The sequence below is a fragment of the Panulirus ornatus genome, chromosome 39 (genome assembly GCF_036320965.1).
Source record: "Panulirus ornatus isolate Po-2019 chromosome 39, ASM3632096v1, whole genome shotgun sequence".
Taxonomy (NCBI): domain Eukaryota; kingdom Metazoa; phylum Arthropoda; class Malacostraca; order Decapoda; family Palinuridae; genus Panulirus; species Panulirus ornatus.
In genome coordinates this window covers 5485006-5507319 of record NC_092262.1, presented here as the reverse complement: position 1 = coordinate 5507319, position 22314 = coordinate 5485006, and the positions used below count along the sequence as shown (strand labels likewise).

Sequence of the window (22314 nt, the reverse complement as noted above, 5' to 3'; positions counted from 1 at the left end):
TATTTATTTATATATTTTGCTTTGTTGCTGTCTCTCGCATTTGCGAGGTAGCGCAAGGAAACAGAAGAAAGAAATGGCCCAACCCACCCCCATACAACATGTATATACATACGTCCACACACGCAAATATACATACCTACACAGCTTTCCATGGTTTACCCCAGACGCTTCACATGCCCCTGATTCAATCCACTGACAGCACGTCAACCCCGGTATACCACATCGATCCAATTCACTCTATTCCTTGCCCTCCTTTCACCCTCCTGCATGTTCAGGCCCCGATCACACAAAATCTTTTTACTCCATCTTTCCACCTCCAATTTGGTCTCCCACTTCTCCTCGTTCCCTCCACCTCCGACACATATATCCTCTTGGTCAATCTTTCCTCACTCATTCTCTCCATGTGCCCAAACCATTTCAAAACACCCTCTTCTGCTCTCTCAACCATGCTCTTTTTATTTCCACACATCTCTCTTACCCTTACGTTACTTACTCGATCAAACCACCTCACACCACACATTGTCCTCAAACATCTCATTTCCAGCACATCCATCCTCCTGCGCACAACTCTATCCATAGCCCACGCCTCGCAACCATACAACATTGTTGGAACCACTATTCCTTCAAACATACCAATTTTTGCTTTCAGAGATAATGTTCTCGACTTCCACACATTCTTCAAGGCTCCCAGGATTTTCGCCCCCTCACCCACCCTATGATCCACTTCCGCTTCCATGGTTCCATCCGCTGCCAGATCCACTCCCAGATATCTAAAACACTTTACTTCCTCCAGTTTTTCTCCATTCAAACTTACCTCCCAATTGACTTGACCCTCAACCCTACTGTACCTAATTACCTTGCTCTTATTCACATTTACTCTTAACTTTCTTCTTTCACACACTTTACCAAACTCAGTCACCAGCTTCTGCAGTTTCTCACATGAATCAGCCACCAGCCCTGTATCATCAGCGAACAACAACTGACTCACTTCCCAAGCTCTCTCATCCCCAACAGACTTCATACTTGCCCCTCTTTCCAAAACTCTTGCATTCACCTCCCTAACAACCCCATCCATAAACAAATTAAACAACCATGGAGACAACACACATCCCTGCCGCAAACCTACATTCACTGAGAACCAATCACTTTCCTCTCTTCCCACACGTACACATGCCTTACATCCTCGATAAAAACTTTTCACTGCTTCTAACAACTTCCCTCCCACACCATATAATCTTAATACCTTCCACAGAGCATCTCTATCAACTCTATCATATGCCTTCTCCAGATCCATAAATGCTACATACAAATCCATTTGCTTTTCTAAGTATTTCTCACATACATTCTTCAAAGCAAACACCTGATCCACACATCATCTACCACTTCTGAAACCACACTGCTCTTCCCCAATATGATGCTCTGTACATGCCTTCACCCTCTCAATCAATACCCTCCCATATAATTTACCAGGAATACTCAACAAACTTATACCTCTGTAATTTGAGCACTCACTCTTATCCCCTTTGCCTTTGTACAATGGCACTATGCACGCATTCCGCCAATCCTCAGGCACCTCACCATGAGTCATACATACATTAAATAACCTTACCAACCAGTCAATAATACAGTCACCCCCTTTTTTAATAAATTCCACTGCAATACCATCCAAACCTGCTGCCTTGCCGGCTTTCATCCTCTGCAAAGCTTTTACTACCTCTTCTCTGTTTACCAAATCATTTTCCCTAACCCTCTCACTTTGCACACCACCTCGACCAAAACAACCTATATCTGCCACTCTATCATCAAACACATTCAACAAACCTTCAAAATACTCACTCCATCTCCTTCTCACATCACCACTACCTGTTATCACCTCCCCATTTGCGCCCTTCACTGAAGTTCCCCTTTGCTCCCTTGGCTTACGCACTTTATTTATCTCCTTCCAGAACATCCTTTTATTCTCCCTAAAATTTAATGAAACTCTCTCACCCCAACTCTCATTTGCCCTCTTTTTCACCTCTTGCACCTTTCTCTTGACCTCCTGTCTCTTTCTTTTATACATCTCCCACTCAGTTGCATTTTTTTCCCTGCAAAAATCGTCCAAATGCCTCTCTCTTCTCTTTCACTACTAATCTTACTTCTTCACCCCACCACTCACTACCCTTTCTAATCTGCCCACCTCCCACTCTTCTCATGCCACAAGCATCTTTCGTGCAATCCATCACTGATTCCCTAAATTTAACCTCCCATTCCTCCCCCACTCCCCTTACTTCCATTGTTCTCACCTTTTTCCATTCTGTACTCGGTCTCTCCTGGTACTTCCTCACACAAGTCTCCTTCCCAAGCTCACTTACTCTAACAACCCTCTTCACCCCAACATTCACTCTTCTTTTCTGAAAACCCCAGACGCTTCACATGCCCTGTTTTAATCCATTGACAGCACGTCAACCCCGGTATACCACATCGATCCAATTCACTCTATTCCTTGCCCTCCTTTCACCCTCCTGCATGTTCAGGCCCCGATCACACAAAATCTTTTTCACTCCATCTTTCCACCTCCAATTTGGTCTCCCACTTCTCCTCGTTCCCTCCACCTCCGACACATATAATCTCTTGGTCAATCTTTCCTCACTCATTCTCCATGTGTCCAAACCATTTCAAAACACCCTCTTCTGCTCTCTCAACCACGCTCTTTTTATTTCCACACATCTCTCTTACCCTTACGTTACTTACTCGATCAAACCACCTCACACCACACATTGTCCTCAAACATCTCATTTCCAGCACATCCATCCTCCTGCGCACAACTCTATCCATAGCCCACGCCTCGCAACCATACAACATTGTTGGAACCACTATTCCTTCAAACATACCCATTTTTGCTTTCCGAGATAATGTTCTCGACTTCCACACATTCTTCAAGGCTCCCAGGATTTTCGCCCCCTCCCCCACCCTATGATCCACTTCCGCTTCCATGGTCCCATCCCCTGCCAGATCCACTCCCAGATTAGATTCTAAAACACTTTACTTCCTCCAGTTTTTCTCCATTCAAACTTACCTACCAATTGACTTGATCCTCAACCCTACTGTACCTAATAACCTTGCTCTTATTCACATTTACTCTTAACTTTCTTCTTTCACACACTTTACCAAACTCAGTCACCAGCTTCTGCAGTTTCTCACATGAATCAGCCACCAGCCCTGTATCATCAGCGAACAACAACTGACTAACTTCCCAAGCTCTCTCATCCACAACAGACTTCATACTTGCCCCTCTTTCCAAAACTCTTGCATTCACCTCCCTAACAACCCCGTCCATAAACAAATTAAACAACCATGGAGACATCACACACCCCTGCCGCAAACCTACATTCACTGAGAACCAATCACTTTCCTCTCTTCCTACACGTACACATGCCTTACATCCTCGATAAAAACTTTTCACTGCTTCTAACAACTTCCCTGCCACACCATATATTCTTAATACCTTCCACAGAGCATCTCTATCAACTCTATCATATGCCTTCTCCAGATCCATAAATGCTACATACAAATCCATTTGCTTTTCTAAGTATTTCTCACATACATTCTTCAAAGCAAACACCTGATCCACACATCCTCTACCACTTCTGAAACCACACTGCTCTTCCCCAATCTGATGCTCTGTACATGCCTTCACCCTCTCAATCAATACCTTCCCATATAATTTACCAGGAATACTCAACAAACTTATACCTCTGTAATTTGAGCACTCACTCTTATCCCCTTTGCCTTTGTACAATGGCACTATTCACGCATTCCGCCAATCCTCAGGCACCTCACCATGAGTCATACATACATTAAATAACCTTACCAACCAGTCAATAATACAGTCACCCCCTTTTTTAATAAATTCCACTGCAATACCATCCAAACCTGCTGCCTTGCCGGCTTTCATCTTCCACAAAGCTTTTACTACCTCTTCTCTGTTTACCAAATCATTTTTCCTAACCCTCTCACTTTGCACACCACCTCGACCAAAACACCCTATATCTGCCACTCTATCATCAAACACATTCAACAAATCTTCAAAATACTCACTCCATCTCCCTCTCACATCACCACTACTTGTTATCACCTCCCCATTTGCGCCCTTCACTGAAGTTCCCCTTTGCTCCCTTGTCTTACGCACTTTATTTACCTCCTTCCAGAACATCTTTTTATTCTCCCTAAAATTTAATGATACTCTCTCTCTCACCCCAACTCTCATTTGCCCTCTTTTTCACCTCTTGCACCTTTCTCTTGACCTCCTGTCTCTTTCTTTTATACATCTCCCACTCAATTGCATTTTTTCCCTGCAAAAATCGTCCAAATGCCTCTCTCTTCTCTTTCACTAATAATCTTACTTCTTCATCCCACCACTCACTACCCTTTCTAATCAACCCACCTCCCACTCTTTTCATGCCACAAGCATCTTTTGCGCAATCCATCACTGATTCACTAAATACATCCCATTCCTCCCCCACTCCCCTTACTTCCATTGTTCTCACCTTTTTCCATTCTGTACTCAGTCTCTCCTGGTACTTCCTCACACAAGTCTCCTTCCCAAGCTCATCTACTCTCACCACCCTCTTCACCCCAACATTCACTCTTCTTTTCTGAAAACCCATACAAATCTTCACCTTAGCCTCCATAAGATAATGATCAGACATCCCTCCAGTTGCACCTCTCAGCACATTAACATCCAAAAGTCTCTCTTTCGCACACCTGTCAATTAACACGTAATCCAATTACGCTCTCTGGCCATCTCTCCTACTTACATACATAGACTTATGTATATCTCGTTTTTAAACCAGGTATTCCCAATCACCAGTCCTTTTTCAGCACATAAATCTACAAGCTCTTCACCATTTCCATTTACAACACTGAACACCCCATGTATACCAATTATTCCCTCAACTGCCACATTACTCACCTTTGCATTCAAATCACCCATCACTATAACCCGATCTCGTGCATCAAAACCACTAACACACTCATATTTTTTTTATCATTTTGCTTTGTCGCTGTCTCCCGCATTAGTGAGGTAGCACAATGAAACAGATGAAAGAATGGCCCAACCCACCCACATACACATGTATATACATACACGTCCACACACACAAATATACATACTCATACATCTCAATGTTTACATATATATACACACACAGACATATACATATATACACATGTACACAATTCGTATTGTCTGCCTTTATTCATTCCCATCACCACCTCGCCACACATGAAATAACAACCCCCTCCCCCCCTCATATGTGTGAGGTAGCGCTAGGAAAAGACAACAAAGGCCACATTCGTTCACACTCAGTCTCTAGCTGTCATGTAATAATGCACCGAAACCACACCTCCCTTTCCACATCCAGGCCCCACACAACTTTCCATGGTTTACCCCAGACGCTTCACGTGCCCTGGTTGAATCCATTGACAGCACATCAACCCTGGTATACCACATCGTTCCAATTCACTCTATTACTTGCACGCCCTTCACCCTCCTGCACGTTCAGGCCCCGATCACTCAAAATCTTCTTCACTCCATCTTTCCACCTCCAATTTGGTCTCCCACTTCTCCTCGTTCCCTCCACCTCTGACACGTATATCCTCTTGGTCAATCTTTCCTCACTCATTCTCTCCATGTGACCAAACCATTTCAAAACACCCTCTTCTGCTTTCTCAACCACATTCTTTTTTTATTACCACACATCTTTCTTACCCTATTATCACTTACTCGATCAAACCACCTCACCACATATTGTCCTCCAACATCTCATTTCCAGTACATCCACCCTCCTCCACACAACTCTATCCATAGCCCACGCCTTGGAACCATATAACATTCTTGGAACCACTACTCATTCAAACATACCCATATACATATATATATATATATTATATTTATTTTATTTATTTTGCTTTGTTGCTGTCTCCTGCATTTGCGAGGTAGCGCAAGGAAACAGACGAAAGAAAAATGGCCCAACCCACCCCCATACCCATGTATATACATACACGTCCACCCACGCAAATATACATACCTATACATCTCAATGTACACATATATATACACACACAGACATATACATATATACACATGTACATAATTCATACTGTCTGCCTTTATTTATTCCCATCGCCACACATGGAATAACATCCCTCTCCCCTCTCATGTGTGCGAGGTAGCGCTAGGAAAAGACAACAAAGGCCCCATTCGTTCACACTCAGTCTCTAGCTGTCATATAATAATGCACCGAAACCACAGCTCCCTTTCCACATCCAGGCTCCACACAACTTTCCATGGTTTACCCCAGACGCTTCACATGCCCTGATTCAATCCATTGACAGCACGTCGACCCCGGTATACCACATCGATCCAATTCACTCTGTTTGAAGGAATAGTGGTTCCAACAATGTTGTATGGTTGCGAGGCGTGGGCTATGGATAGAGTTGTGCGCAGGAGGATGGATGTGCTGGAAATGAGATGTTTGAGGACAATGTGTGGTGTGAGGTGGTTTGATCGAGTAAGTAACGTAAGGGTAAGAGAGATGTGTGGAAATAAAAAGAGAGTGGTTGAGAGAGCAGAAGAGGGTGTTTTGAAATGGTTTGGGCACATGGAGAGAATGAGTGAGGAAAGATTGACCAAGAGGATATATGTGTCGGAGGTGGAGGGAACGAGGAGAAGAGGGAGACCAAATTGGAGGTGGAAAGATGGAGTGAAAAAGATTTTGTGTGATCGGGGCCTGAACATGCAGGAGGGTGAAAGGAGGGCAAGGAATAGAGTGAATTGGAGCAATGTGGTATACCGGGGTTGACATGCTGTCAGTAGATTGAATCAAGGCATGTGAAGCGTCTGGGGTAAACCATGGAAAGCTGTGTAGGTATGTATATTTGCGTGTGTGGACGTATGTATATACATGTGTATTGGGGTGGGTTGGGCCATTTCTTTCGTCTGTTTCCTTGCGCTACCTCGCAAACGCGGGAAACAGCGACAAAGCAAAAAAAAAAAAAAAAAAAATTAATGGATCTGGAGAAGGCATATAATAGAGTTGATAGAGATGCTCTGTGGAAGGTATTAAGAATATATGGTGTGGGAGGCAAGTTGTTAGAAATGGGAAATGTATAAGAAAGCTTTCATTTCATGTGAATAATAGTTTTTATATTCTTAATACATTCACCATCTCTCACATTAGAGAGGTAGCGGCGTCAAGAACAGATGACAGAGCCTTAGAACAAAAATCCTCTCTTTGCCCCCTTTTCTGTTCCCTTTTTTGGAAAAGTAAGAGAGGAGGGAAGGATTTTCAGTCCCTGCTCCCACCCCCTTCTAGTTACCTTCTATGACACTCGGGGAATACATGGGAAGTATACTTTCTCCCGTCCCGTTATCATTATCAAAGATACTTTTGGCCCACAGTTGCACCTCTTCAACAAGATTATTAACATATGGAATGAATCACCTGTCAGAGGGGTTGAGAGCAATACTGTAGATATGTTTGAAAATATAAATGATAATAAAAAATTTTCAAGTCCACAACACTGTTTTTTGCCATTATAGAATCACATGAACAGTTTGCAGGTTTTTCTCTATGAATCATCTGTATGCATTTCTAATCTTATCATACTACTATGCAAGTTTCTGATATTTTCACCTGTCATAAACAGCCTTAATCTTACCAAGTGATCTGTTGTTGTTTGAATTCCTTTGTATAAGTACCCCATTAATATAGTATAGGACTAATCAAAGCTATGAATTGTAACAATATATTTACTTCAAACTTTGGTTGATCAGGAGTATTTACAAAAAAAAACTTAAATATAATAAATTTACATATTAGTGCTGAAAATAATCATAGCAGTGAATGCTGTGCACGAACTTATAATGAAAATGAACAAGACAGGAGGGATACTCTGATGCAATCTACTTCTAAAAAATTCTTCATACATTTTGTCTTTGAAATTATCATATTTTTGTTTTTGCTAGACTAAGATGACACCTATTTCATATACAAAATGATTAACAAAATATGCTGATAAATCAAATATTCTTTTTACGAGTAACAGCTAATGCAGCCATATCCACCAAAAGGTTATTTTGATAAACTTCAAAATATACAGACAAAAAGAAACTAACAAAGACCTTAAAAGATATTACCTCTTTAAACAACATTCCAGCTTTTCATTGACTTTAGGAAGACATGAAATTTAGTAACAATGCTCAAAGATGCACTAAAGGAACAATCTAATTAACATTAAACATTAGTTTACATAGCCCTTCACATGAATAAACCATTTATATTTTCAGAAATAAAAGCAAAATATAGATGTTAATAAAATCCTAAATGACAAATCTGTACAGTTAATATCTAAACAATTACAATTCTTCCTGCAAGGAATGTGATGTAAATTCTCTTTTCAAAATGAAAATGTTAAGATACTGTCAAACACAAAACATTTTAACATCCATGACTATGTAGTGATACATCTGGGTAGATCATATACAAGTCAATTAACAAAACAAGTGTCGTTAAAACAAAAAAAGGGGGGGGGGGTGGAGGAACAAAGTCTTACAGATAGTTTATATCAATATACTGTCCATATATAGAAAAAATCAAACTACCATAAATTGTCTACACATCACTTTATCATATCAAAAAAGTACAAATATAAGGTTTTAAACTATTTTCCTGTGGAAGGTCGTCAAACTGACTTTCTCTAGTCAGGAAGACTGTATGATAATGACAGTAATACATCAAGACAAAAACAATGAACAGTCATGGCTATAAATTTTTTCCAAGAAATGATCCTCATTTTAATTTCATCAAAACATCCAATACATTATAAAATCACATTCACAACAACACACCATCTAACCCAATCAAGGGAGTACAATGACACATTTGCTTTTCCTTTTATTCTCCTTCTCAGATCAAATGCTGCCTTTCTTTCATTATTTAATTTCATTCCATATGAATTAAAAATATAACTTTTCCAGCAACAGTATTTCTTCTGATATCTATCAATGCAACACTATTTACAGCCAAATGTTGAACAAATTTAATACCATATCCATTCATCTTCGAAATTTATCAAGTTTTTCACTTCATGCAAAAGATTGTTCTTAATACCTCTTATCTTCTTCAGCGCTGTGAGGAGGAGGAGGAGGAAGAGGACAAGGAAGAATTAGATGACACAACCCACTGCATAATGGCTGTATCACGTCCACCAGTGGAGATGAGTCTAGAATCATCATGGATGAAACCCACAGCTGTTACATGACTACTGTGACCACCATATTCCAAATATCGAGCCTGCAAAATATTAATAAAATCTATATGCAAAACTTATGCAGGAGCATTATATAGAGATAGTAGGTAGGAACATTAGGCAGGAGCATTGGGTAGAAGTGGTAGGTTGGAACACAGGGTAGCAACATTCAGTAGGAGTCTCTGGAAACTTTCTGCTGAGTTCCCCTCTTCCATGTTATTCTGTAAATGTACAAAAAAATATACACATATTGTCCTACTCATGACCATTCCAATATACAAACTATCTTTCATACATGGTATCAATAGTGAATACCCTTCCATCATTATTCTTTTTCGTGTATGTTGCCATTTCCTGCATTACTGAGGTAGATGGTGAATAAGTATGAAAATGATTATTTATATTATATTATAGCAAATTTGCTACCTCCCTAGCCACCAACATCACTTTAAGTTTTAAATAAGTACTCAATTTTTTCCTTATGTGTCTCTAAAGAAATAGAACAATTTCTATAATATGTACAGTGCAGCATTACAATATGACTGTCATGTTCTACCACCATAACCAAAAATTGTAGCCTAGGGCAAGAGGGTCAAGTTTTGAAGTTAGCCATGCAGAGTTTGTATGTCGGACTGCTTTCAACTCATCTTTGTCAAGTGAGGATGCAAAGCTAGAACCACTCCAGAAGTGAGAGTAGTATTCCATTTTTTCATACATACATATTCGCTATTGCCCGCATAAGTGAGGTAGCACTAAGAACAGAGAACTGACCCTAAGATGGAAAATTGCCATCTGGCCCCCTTCTCTGTTCCTTCTTCCGGAAAAGTAAAAACTGGAGATGAGGATTTCCAGCCCAGTGCTACCTCCCCTTTTAGTCACCTTTCACACACACAGGAATACATGGGAAGTATTCTTTCTCCCATATCCCTAGGACAAATCAATCCTTTGTATGACCAGGGTAACTGTTCAGAAGAAAAAAAATTTCAACATCCATACAGGACTCCCAGTTTCTTAGAGAAAGACTAAGCTATTTCAGTATATTGGAGTTTCCATGAAATAGTGGATTTTACATTAATACCAAGTGGGAGGTAAGTTGCGAGAAGCTGTGAAAAGTTTTTACCAAGGATGTAAGGCATGTGTATGAGTAGGAAGAGAGGAATGTGACTGGTTCTCAGTGAATGTCAGTTTGCGGCAGGGGTGCGTGATGTCTTCATGGTTGTTTAATTTGTTTATGGATAGGACTAGGGCGGTGAATGCAAAAGTTTTGGAGAGAGGAGCAAGTCTGCAGTCTGCTGTGGATGAGAGGGCAGTAATGCAGGATATGGCAACATACACGAAAAAGAATACTGATGGAAGGGTATTCGCTATTAATACTATCTAAGCAAGATAGTTTGTATATTGGAATGGTCATGAGTAGGACACTAGGTGTATATCTTTTTTGTACATTTAAAGAATGACATGGAAGAGGGAAACTTAGAAGAAAGATTCCAGAGGCTCCTACTGAATGTTCCTAACCTGTGTTCCAACCTACCATTTCTACCCAATGCTCCTGCCTAATGTTCCTACCTACTACCTCTACATAATGCTCCTACTGAACCTAATAACCTTGCTCTTATTCACATTTACTCTCAGCTTTCTTCTTTCACACACTTTACCAAACTCAGTCACAAGCTCCTGCAGTTTCTCACATGAATCGGCCACCAACGCTGTATCATCAGCGAACAACAACTGACTCACTTCCCAAGCCCTCTCATCCACAACAGACAGCATACTTGCCCCTCTCTCCACAACTCTTGCATTCACCTCCCTAACCACCCAATCCATAAACAAATAAAACAACCATAGGGACACCATGCACCCCTGCCGCAAACCAACATTCACTGGGAACTAATCACTTTCCTCTCTTCCAACTCATACACATGCCTTACATCCTTGGTAAAAACTTTACACTGCTTCTAGCAACTTACCTCCCACAACCATATATGCTTAATACCTTCCACAAAGCATCTCTATCAACTCTATCATAAGTCTTCTCCATATCCATAAATGCTACATACAAACACATCTGTTTTTCTAAGCAAACACCTGATCCACACATCCTCTACCACTTCTGAAACCATACTGCTCTTCCCCAATCTGATGCTCTGTACATGCCTTTACGCCTCTCAATCAATACCATCCCATATAACTTCCAAGGAATACTCAACAAACTTATACCTCTGTAATTTGAACACTCACCTTTATCCCCTTTGCCTTTGTACAATGGCACTCTGCAAGCATTCCGCCAATCCTCAGGCACTTCACCATGCACCATACATACACTGAATACCCTTACCAACCAATCAAAAACACAGTCACCCCCATTTTTGATAAATTTCATTGCAAAACCATCCAAACCTGCCACCTTGCCGGCTTTCAAAATAGAGACGAGAGTTGTGAGGTTTTGATAAAGAGATGTGTAGGAATTGGGTCTTCGAGGCATTACACTTAATAGATTTCATCTACCTAACTGAGATATCCTAAGTCTGTGTCAAAATGAGATGCAGACTGAGTGAGAGAAGATGGAGCAGAATTGAATGAAGTGGATGAATGCAGCGTTGAGACATCAGCATATGAGTGCACTTGGTCATGTGAGGAAGAGAGGAAATTGCTGAAAAAAAAGGAGAAAAAGCATAGGGACAGGAGAGAACCTTGAGGGACAACACTGTTGATGGAGAAAGGTGGAGGGGTAAGACTGACCCATCAACAAGCAGAAAGATACACTAGCAAGAGAGGAAGCTAGATATGAGGGAAAGAAAGTGAGGGAGGGAAGCCAAAAGAGGAGAGCTTGCGATGAAACCCCCAATGCAACTAGATACCCCAAAATCTTTGAGGGATGATGACTAGATATTTGAAAGATATGACAGAATATCACCAGTGGATCTTGCCATATAGAGGCCATACTAGTGATCAGAGAGAAGACTGTGAGATTCAAGGTGTCTAGGAATATGGGAGTTGAGGAAGGATTCAAAAGACTTTGGAAATAGTAGACATCAAAGAAATGGGGCAATAGTTAGAGGGGTCAAAATGGTCGTCCTTCTTAGGGATGGAATGTAACAACCCATGCTTCCAAGAAGAAGGAAAAGGTTTGGATCTTAAACAGAAACAGACCAGACGAGAAAGCACAGGTGCAAGTTCAGGGATGCACTCTATCAGTAGATGGGGATGGATGCCATAAGGTCATAAACCTTGCCTGTGTCCAGAGAAAGAAGTGCTTTTCAGACAGTCTGAAAAGAGATTACAGGGAGGGACATAAGATTTGTCCAAGAAGCATCAGGGGGAAAGGAATGTTAGTCATCCAAGGTGGAGTTAGAGGAGAAATAGGAACCAGAGAGAGTTGCTTTGTATATGGGAGACAGCAATAGTACCATCAGGATGAAAAAGTGAGTGGAGTGACAGAAGTTGTTAGAAATTCCCTTAGCTAAAGATGAGAGACCTACACAGTGGGTGAAGAGGACAGGTCATCACACTTACTCTGAGTAAAGGAATGCTTTGCCTCATGGAAAACGTAAATCTCTCTCTCAATACTTTAATGCTGTTTTTATAAACAAGAATTGGAAGTCAAACACACACAAAATCTAAAATGTAGATATTTTTTAGCTTTCCTCCCATTTAAATGAGGTGAAACAAGTGCATACAGCCTTTCAGTTCACTCACACATATCCAAACTTAATGCCCAGTATGCTAAGAAACAAAGATTTCTGCAATCCTTCCAGAGATATGCCTATTTATGACAATTTACATCTTTTTATAATCAGTACTGGATTATCTATATCTATCTATTATTTATTATACTTAGTTGCTGTCTCCCATATTAGCGAGGTAGCGCAAGGAAACAGACGAAAGAATGGCCCAACCCACCCACATAAATATGCACATACATAAACGCATAAACGCCCACACAAGCACATATACATACCTATATATTTCAATGTATACATACATATACATACACAGACATATACATATATACACATGTACATACTAATACTTGCTGCCTTCATCCATTCCCATCGCCATCCCACCACATAAGAAACAGGACCCCTCTCTCCCTGCGAGGTAGCACTAGGAAAAGACAACAAAAGATACATTCGTTCACACTCGTCTCTAGCTGTCATGTGTAATACACTGAAACCACAGCTTCCTTTCCACATCCAGGCCGCACAAAACTTTCCATGGTTTACCCCAGACGCTTCACATGCCCTGGTTCAATCCATTGACAGCACGTCAACCCCGGTTTACCACATCGTTCCAATTCACTCTATTCCTTGCATGCCAATCACCCTCCTGTATGTTTAGGCCCCAGCCACTCAAAATCTTTTTCACTCCATCCTTCCATCTCCAATTTGGTCTCCCACTTCTCGTTCCCTCCACCTCTGACATATATATCCTCTTTGTCAATCTTTCTTTACTCATTCTTTCCATGTGACCAAACCATTTCAATATATCCTCTTTTGCTCTCTCAACCACACTCTTTTTACTACCACACATCTCTCTTACCCCTTCATTACTTACTCGATCAAACAACCTCACCCCACATATTTAGGAAAAATCTATCCTTCTTACTAAGAATTCTAGTATAATAAAAGGATTGGGGGAGAGCAAGCTCTGAGTTTAAAGTCTATGCTGGCATAATATATATACTTTAATGACCAAAAATATTAAGGTACAAATATTTCACAAACGTTTAGAGAAGCAATGTCTTACCTTCTGATGACATGCAGGACTACTGAACATCTTAACTTTCCCAAAGTCATCCCCAGTTGCCAAAACAGCTCTATCGTTGGCCTTGGCACACGTGTTCACATCAGTACCATCTGCGCCTTCAGGCCAGATACCCAAGGTAGCAAAGGTCAAAGTACAAGTGTTACTGGCCCATTCCACATCACGCATCTGTGATGTCTGCACTATTTGACGACACAGTCCAGCATTCCCTTTAAAAAAAATATTTTTCATTATATTTCAGTTCTAAAGCCAACTATGCCTTCAGTAAAAAATTATTTAACTACTTATCAACTTTCTTCAATAAATCTATGACTCAAAATTTGCTCTGATAATTTGAAGCATTCTAAGTCATTTAGAATCTACCTCAAACTCAAGTCCCTATAGAGCTTGTAATATTACATGCTACTATATGTTACTTACATCCTTCCAACACACAAAGTTCCTAACCTCTCCTTTTGGTCTCTTTGTGTATCAATTCCATATCTTGTGTACATATGCTCTTCCAGGTGGGTATATGCATCACTTTGTGTTTGTTGTAGGATGCACAAAAATGAAAAAAAAATCATACTATCTATTACTCAATCTGGGTATATGGAATATAAGAGGCATGACAAAAATAACAAGTGAACTGCAAGAAATGTTTGGAAAGAGAAGTCTACAGGTGATGCGTCTGAGATGAAATAAAGATGCGACACTGACCAAAATGATTACCTATCTATCTAACTACATCTCTGACACCCTCTCCCTACAAGAACTCCCTTAAGGGGTTGGCCATGGTCAAAAGTCTCCATGACAGGTGAACTTCTTGGCCTTCAGTGCCTTGCCTTTAACAGCCCAATGGCAAAGGGCAACTCTAGTGCAGAGTTTTCAGAGGCTACTACTTAATGTTCCTACTGACTATTTCTACCTAATGAGTCCACCTGAAGTTCTGCTTAATGTTCTAACCTATTATTTCTACCTAATGTCCTTATTGACTACTTATACCTAATGCTCCAACCTATGTTCCTACTAACTACTTCAATCTACAGCTCATACCATTTTGCCAAAAGACAGGGGCTAGTGCAAAGCACTGAAAAGAAAAGTTATGAGCTGTGTGAGTTAAGTGCTGTCAATCATCATGTGTGACAAGGAAAGACTGTATGTCTGTGGACAGAATGCCACCAGCGGTCCATGTGTGGGTGAGATAGAAAAGACAACTACCCGGGTTTTCCTAGCCACACAGGTAGAAGCTCTGGTGGCGATATCCAATGCTGCAGGCAAAGGGTTAAACGCAAGGATCAGGAAATGGCAAAAAAATTTTCTCTCCACATTTACCTATGTATCGATATATCTATCGTAATATCACTCCACTTCTAAGTAATCAACAGGAGTAAGTACATACAGCCTTCACATCATTCACATATATTCAGAGTTTTAAAAAGAACAATCAATTTCCCCATTTACAAAATAACTTTCTACCTGTTCATTTTACGCACTTATCTGATTTGTCAATTGGGATCGAAGTCTCCATTCACACAATTTCTATCTACAAAATGCTATTCACGTATTTTTTTCATACTTGTTCATCATTTCCCACCTTATTAGGTGCCACCAAGAACAGACAGTGAAAGGCCTCCTTTGTTCTCATCCATTATCTAGCTATCATTTGTAATGCACCAAAACCACAGCCACCCCTATCCACAACAAGGCTCCACGGACCTTTTCATAGCTTCCCCTGCCTGTTCCGTATGCCCTAATTCTCTTGACAGACAGCATGTCGCCCCCTGTACACCACATTATTTCACTTCACTCTATCCCCTGCATGCCTTTCACCCTCTGACATGTTCAGGCAGGCCCTAAGCACTCAAAATCATCTACACTTCATATCCACTTTGATCTACCCCTTTTCCTTATCATATACAAATCTGACACATGTATATCTTCTATATCAACCTTTCCTCACTCAATCTCTTCATTTGTCGAAACCAATTCAGCAGACCCTTTTCAGCTCTCTCAACTATACTCTTCTTATTACTGCATATCTATCTTACCCCTTTTATTACTTACTTGATCAAAACACTTTATTCAATATGCTGTCCACAAACATTTCATTCCCAATATATAAACCCTCCTATGCCCATTCTCATCTTTAGGCCATGCCTCACATCCTTACAACAATGTTGGGACTGCTATACCTTCAAACATACCCATTTTTGCCCATCCAGATAACCACTTTTTCCATAACTCACTTGCGCTTATATGTTTGCATTTGCTGCCATGTCCACTGCCAGGTACCTAAAACACTCCATTCTAAATTTTCTCCATTCAAACTCACACCCCAACTAAACCTGCCCTCTGCATTGCTAAACCCATTACCTTACATTTATTCATTCACATGTAGTCTCAACTTCCTCCTTTCACACACACACACACACACACACACACACACACACACACACACACACATCAACTAATGTAGTTTCTCATTCGAATCTGCCACCAGAGCTTTATCAGCAGCAAAAATCTACCCAGGTCATCCTTCAACCCCCCACAGACTGCATACATACCCCTCTCTCCAAGGCCCTTCCATTCACAACCCTCACCATCCCTGCCAAAAACAAATATAACAGCCGTGGTGACATCACACACCACTGCCATAAATCCATCTTCACCTACAACAACTCATTCTCCTCCTTACCTACTCACATATGCCATAAAGACATCTCACTACTTACAGTAGCTCTCCCCTCACACCTCTCTGTAAAGCATGCTTATCAATTCTATTGTATCTTACTCTGGATCCATAAATCTTAATCTTTTATACTTGTTCGCTATTTCTCAAACAAGTCACACAAGGAACAGACAAGAAAAAGGCCCAAGCACTCAAAATCTTCACTCAATCCTTCCATCTCTATTTCGGTCTCCCCCTTCTTTTCCTTTCCATTTCTGACACATATATCCTCTTTGTCAACCTCTCCTCACTCAATCTCAGCACACCCTGTTCACTTTCTCAACCACACTCTTTTTATGACCAAACCCCTCTCTTACCATTTTATCAATTACTTGATCAAACCACATGTTATCCTCAAACATCTCATTTCCAACACATCCATCCACCTCTGTACATTCTCATTTACAGCCCATGCCTCATATCCATACAACATTGGGACTACTATGCCTTCAAAACATACCTATTTTTGTCCTACCAGATAATGACCTCTCTCTCTCTCTCCATATATTCCTGCAATGTCAACTGCCAGGTATCTAAAACACTTTACTTCCTTCATATTTTGTCCAATTAAACTCACACCCTAATTAACCTGTCCCTCTGCCCAGCTAAACCTAAACAAACCTGTTTTTGTTCAAATTCACCCTCAACTTCATCCTTTCACACACACTTTTAGACTCAAAAACCAGCTTCTGTAACTTCACACTTAAATGTTCCACCACTACTGAATCAACAGTAAACAACAACTGATTCACTTCCCAGGCATCCCCCAGCTATCACTCCCTACACACTTAGCACTCATCCTTCTCTCCAAGATTCTTGCATTTACCCACCCCCTCACTATCCAAGCCTTTAACAGATGTGGTGACATCAGACACCCCAACTGCAGACCCACCTTCACCTGGAACCACTCAGGCTCCTCTATACCTACTTGCATATTATCATTATTATTATCATTATTATCATACTTTGTTGCGGTCTCCTGCATTGGCAAGGTAGTGCAAGGAAACTGACAAAAGAATGGCCCAACCTTCCCACATACATGTGCATGTACATACACGTCCATACACGCACATATACATACCTACACTTTTCAACATATACATATATATACATAAAAATGCATATACATTTATACACATGTACATACTTCATACTTGCTGCCTTTATTCATTCCTGTTGCCACCCAGCCACACATGAAATGACACCCCTCTCCCCCCGCACACGCACAAGGTAGCGCTAGGAAAAGACAACAAAGGCCACATTCATTCACACTCAGTCTCTAGCTGTCATGTATAATGCACAGAAACCACACCTCCCTTTCCACATCCAGGCCCCACAAAACTTTCCATGGTTTACCCCAGATGCTTCACATGCCCTGGTTCAATCCAATGACAGCTCATCCACCCCGGTATACCACAATGTTCCAATTCACTCTATTCCTTGCACGATTTTAACCCTCCTGCATGTTCAGGCCCTGATCGCTTAAAATCTTTTTCACTCCATCCTTCCACCTCTTATATCCTCCATATCCACCAATATATCCTCTTTGTTAATCTTTCCTCACTCATTGTCTCCATATGACCTAACCATTTCAATACACCCTCTTCTGCTCTCTCAACCACACCTTTTATTACCACACATCTCTCTTACCCTTTCATTACCTACTCGATCAAACCACCTCATACCACATATTGTCCTCAAACATCTCATTTCCAGCACATCCACCCTCCTCCACACAACTCTATCTACAGCCCATGCTTCACAACTACATAACATTGTTGGAACCACTATTCCTTCATACATACCCATTTTTGCTTTCTGAGATAATGTTCTTGCCTTCCACACATTCTTCAATGCTCCCAAAACCTTCACCCCCTCCCCCACCCTGGGACTCACTTCCGCTTCCATGTTTCCATCTGCTGCCAAATCCACTTCCAGATGTCTAAAACACTTCACTTCCTCCAGTTTTTCTCCATTCAAACTTACCTCCCAAATGACTTGTCCCTCAACCCTACAGAACCTAATAACCTAGCTCTTATTCACATTTACTCTCAGCTTTCTTCTTTCACACACTTTACCAAACTCAGTCACCAGCTTCTGCAGTTTCTAACCCAAATCAGCCACCAGCGCTGTATCATCAGCGAACAACAAATGACTCACTTCCCAAGCCCTCTCATCCACAACAGACTGCATAATTGCCACTCTCCAAAACTCTTGCATTCATCTCCCTAACAACCCCAACCATAAACAAATTAAACAACCATGGAGACATCATGCACCCCTGCAGCAAACCAACATTCACTGGGAATCCATTACTTTCCTCTCTTCCTACTTGTACACATGCCTTACATCCTCGATAAAAACTTTTCACTGCTTCCAGCAACTTGCCTCCCACACCATATACTCTTAATACCTTCCATTGAGCATCTCTATCAACTCTATCATATGCCTTCTCCAGATCCATAAATGCTACAAACAAATTCATTTGTTTTTCTAAGTATTTCTCACATACATTCTTCAAAGCAAACAACTGATCCACACATCCTCTACCACTTCTGAAACCACACTGCTCTTCCCCAATCTGATGCTCTGTACATGCCTTCACCCTCTCAATCAATACCCTACCATATAATTTCCCAGGACTACTCAACAAACTTATACCTCTGTAATTTGAGCACTCACCTTCTATCCCCTTTGCCTTTGTACAATGGCACTATGCAAGCATTCTGTCAATCCTCAGGCACTTCACCATGAGCCATACATACATTAAATATCCTCGCCAACAAGTCAACAACACAGTCACCCCCATCCTTAATCTATTCCACTACAATACCATCCAAACCTGCCGCCTTGCCGGTTTTCATCTTTCACAAAGCTTTCACTAACTCTTTTCTGTTTACCAAATAATTCTCCCAGACCCTTTCACTTTGCACACCACCTTGACCAAAACACCCTATATCTACCACTCTATCATCTAATGAATTCAACAAACCTTCAAAATACTCACTCGATCTCCTTCTCATATCACCACTACTTGTTATTACCTCCCCATGAGCCACCTTCACCGATGTTCTCATTTGTTCTCTTGTCTTACACACTTTTTTTACCTCCTTCCAAAACATCTTTTTATTCTCCCTAAAATTCAATGATACTCTCACACCCTATCTGTCATTTGCTTTTTCACCTCTTGCACCTTTCTCTTGACCTCCTGCCTCTTTCTTTTATACATCTCCCAGTCATTTGCACTATTTCCCTGCAAAAACTATCCAAATGCCTCTCTCTTCGCTTTCACTAATAATCTTACTTCATCCTAACACTCACTACCCTTTCTAATCTGCCCACCTCCCACTACTTGCAGATACATCTTAAAAAATTTCTCAGAGCTTCTAGTAGCTTTCCTCCCACACCATATCAACCTTTTTTCCAATCCATATATGCCACATGCGAGTCCCTCTGTTTCTATAAGTATTTCTAACACCCATTCTTTGAAGTAAAAGCAAACACATGACCCACACATCCTCCACCACTCCTGAAACCACACTGTTTCTCCTTAGTCTGATGCTCTGTACATGCCTTTACCCTCTCAATCACCACTCTCCCATACAACTTACCAGGTACTTTCAACAAACTCATACCTCGTTCCAACACTCAAGCATTGCCAACATTCACCTGCTTTCCTTTGTACAGTCGAACTATACATACATGCAACCAATCCTGAGGCACCTAAATGTAATCCATACATGCAATGACAATCCTAATTAATCAATCAACAATACAGTCAGCCCCTTTCTTAAAAAATTCAACTGCAATACCATCCACTCCAGTTGCCTTGCCACAATTTGTCTTAAGCAAGGATTTCACCACCTCTCTTTGCCAAATTACTTTCCATGACTCTCACTAAGCATACAAAACCCAACCCAAACTCCCTGCATCTGCCATCAAACACATTCAATAATACTTAAAATACTCACTCCATCTCCTCCTCATTACCTGCAAACACTTCCCCATTTGTCCCCTTCACCATTTCTTTTATATTTCTCAAATTATCAAACTCCTTCCAAAGCATCTTCTCATTCTCCATTAAGTTTATTGATAATCACATATCCCAACTCTTATTTGCAATTTTTTCAATCCCAGCATCTTCCTTTCAACCTTGCACTGCTTCCTCTCATACACCTATTCATTTGCACTCCTTCCTTGTTCCTTGTTCTTTCTTTCACTAACAACTACAATTCATCACCCTACCACTCACTACCATTTCTTCTCACCTGCCCACCTCCCACTTGCCACACAATTCTCTGGGACATGACAGCAATGCTTCTTTAAATATCTCTCATACCTCGCCCACTTCCCTTGCTTTGTTTACTCTCACCTTTTGCCGTTCTTCAGCTAATCTCTCCTGGTATTTCTTCACAAGCGTCTCTTCTCGAAGCTCACTAACTTTCACCAACCTCTTCTCATCTATCCCAAAAACATCTACAAACCTTCACCCTTGCCTCCACCAGGTATGATCAAACTTAAATCTGAATTTTTTCTCATGTCTGGTTTATAGCACTTAAGCAAAAAGATCTAACAGAGAAAGTCCAGGTAGGGCTAAAAAGATGGTAGTTGAAATAGGACAGCTGAGTTACTGGTAAAAAGGTGATCATGAATTTGTCAGAAGAGCATGTGGAGCTCATAAGAACCTTAAAGTTTCCATAAATCAGTCTGACAATGCTTACAGGCAACAGATCTTTGCGAGTGCTAAAGATACAGTAATCATATGCAACAAAAAAATAAACAAGAAACTTATTAAAAACATGTAAACTACTATCTTTAGTGTCAAAGTTGTGGGTGGACGGAAGAAGCTAAGTGTTGAAACGGTGAATACTAACAGTAGACAGACAGTATACATACTTTAAAAAATTGTATAATAACCAAGAAAGCTCAAGGATGGCTCCCACAGGTATAGAGCTCCCTCCCTATATCATACAAATAGGTAATTACTTAAATGATGGATCTAAAATTATATCATTATAATGTAACATTGATGAAATGATTCACAAGTACTTACAAAATAGTAATTCATAATCTCCTGAGTTTGACTGAAGGAACTGACTATCGGCAGACCAATCCAAGTGAGTTACAAAACTTGCATGACCCTGCAGGTAATAAATACATTTATGCTTTGGATCTAAAGATAGAAACATTAGGTAATCTGTATCATATTTACATATAAATAAAGAGTTTAAATACATTAGCAGTGCTTCCTAAACTTGCATTTTTCTCATGGAAATCAAACAGGAAAACTATCATAACCCAGAGGAAAACAAGTATCCCAAGTGCTAAAATATCAAGAGAGTTTAGGTTTAACTCAAGTTTATTCACCTAAGTCCTGTCATCAGTAAGCTAATACCCATTTAGTGTGATTCACAAAGAATGCTAAAAGTGAACAAAACAAATATTTAGCATTTAAAATCAATCAAGTAATATAATGTCAATTCCATTCTAATAACTGCTGAACAATATGTTGGCATATTGTTTATCCGTAATTTACATTCTTAGAG

General features: G+C 40.5%; 1 protein-coding gene across 8 annotated transcripts in view; it reads right to left on the bottom strand.

The window, feature by feature from the left end:
* Positions 1-7781: 7781 nt before the first annotated feature.
* The window catches only part of LOC139761054 (echinoderm microtubule-associated protein-like 2), a 240706-nt gene continuing 226173 nt past the window's right edge, over positions 7782-22314 (bottom strand). For all 8 annotated transcript variants that reach the window (XM_071684832.1, XM_071684834.1, XM_071684833.1 and 5 more), the window contains 3 exons: positions 21822-21909; positions 14041-14267; positions 7782-9338 (listed from right to left, as the gene is read on the bottom strand). In XM_071684832.1, coding sequence (XP_071540933.1) covers positions 9168-9338; positions 14041-14267; positions 21822-21909 — 486 coding nt within the window. In that variant the 3' untranslated portion in view covers positions 7782-9167. The remainder of the gene's footprint in view (positions 9339-14040; positions 14268-21821; positions 21910-22314) is intronic.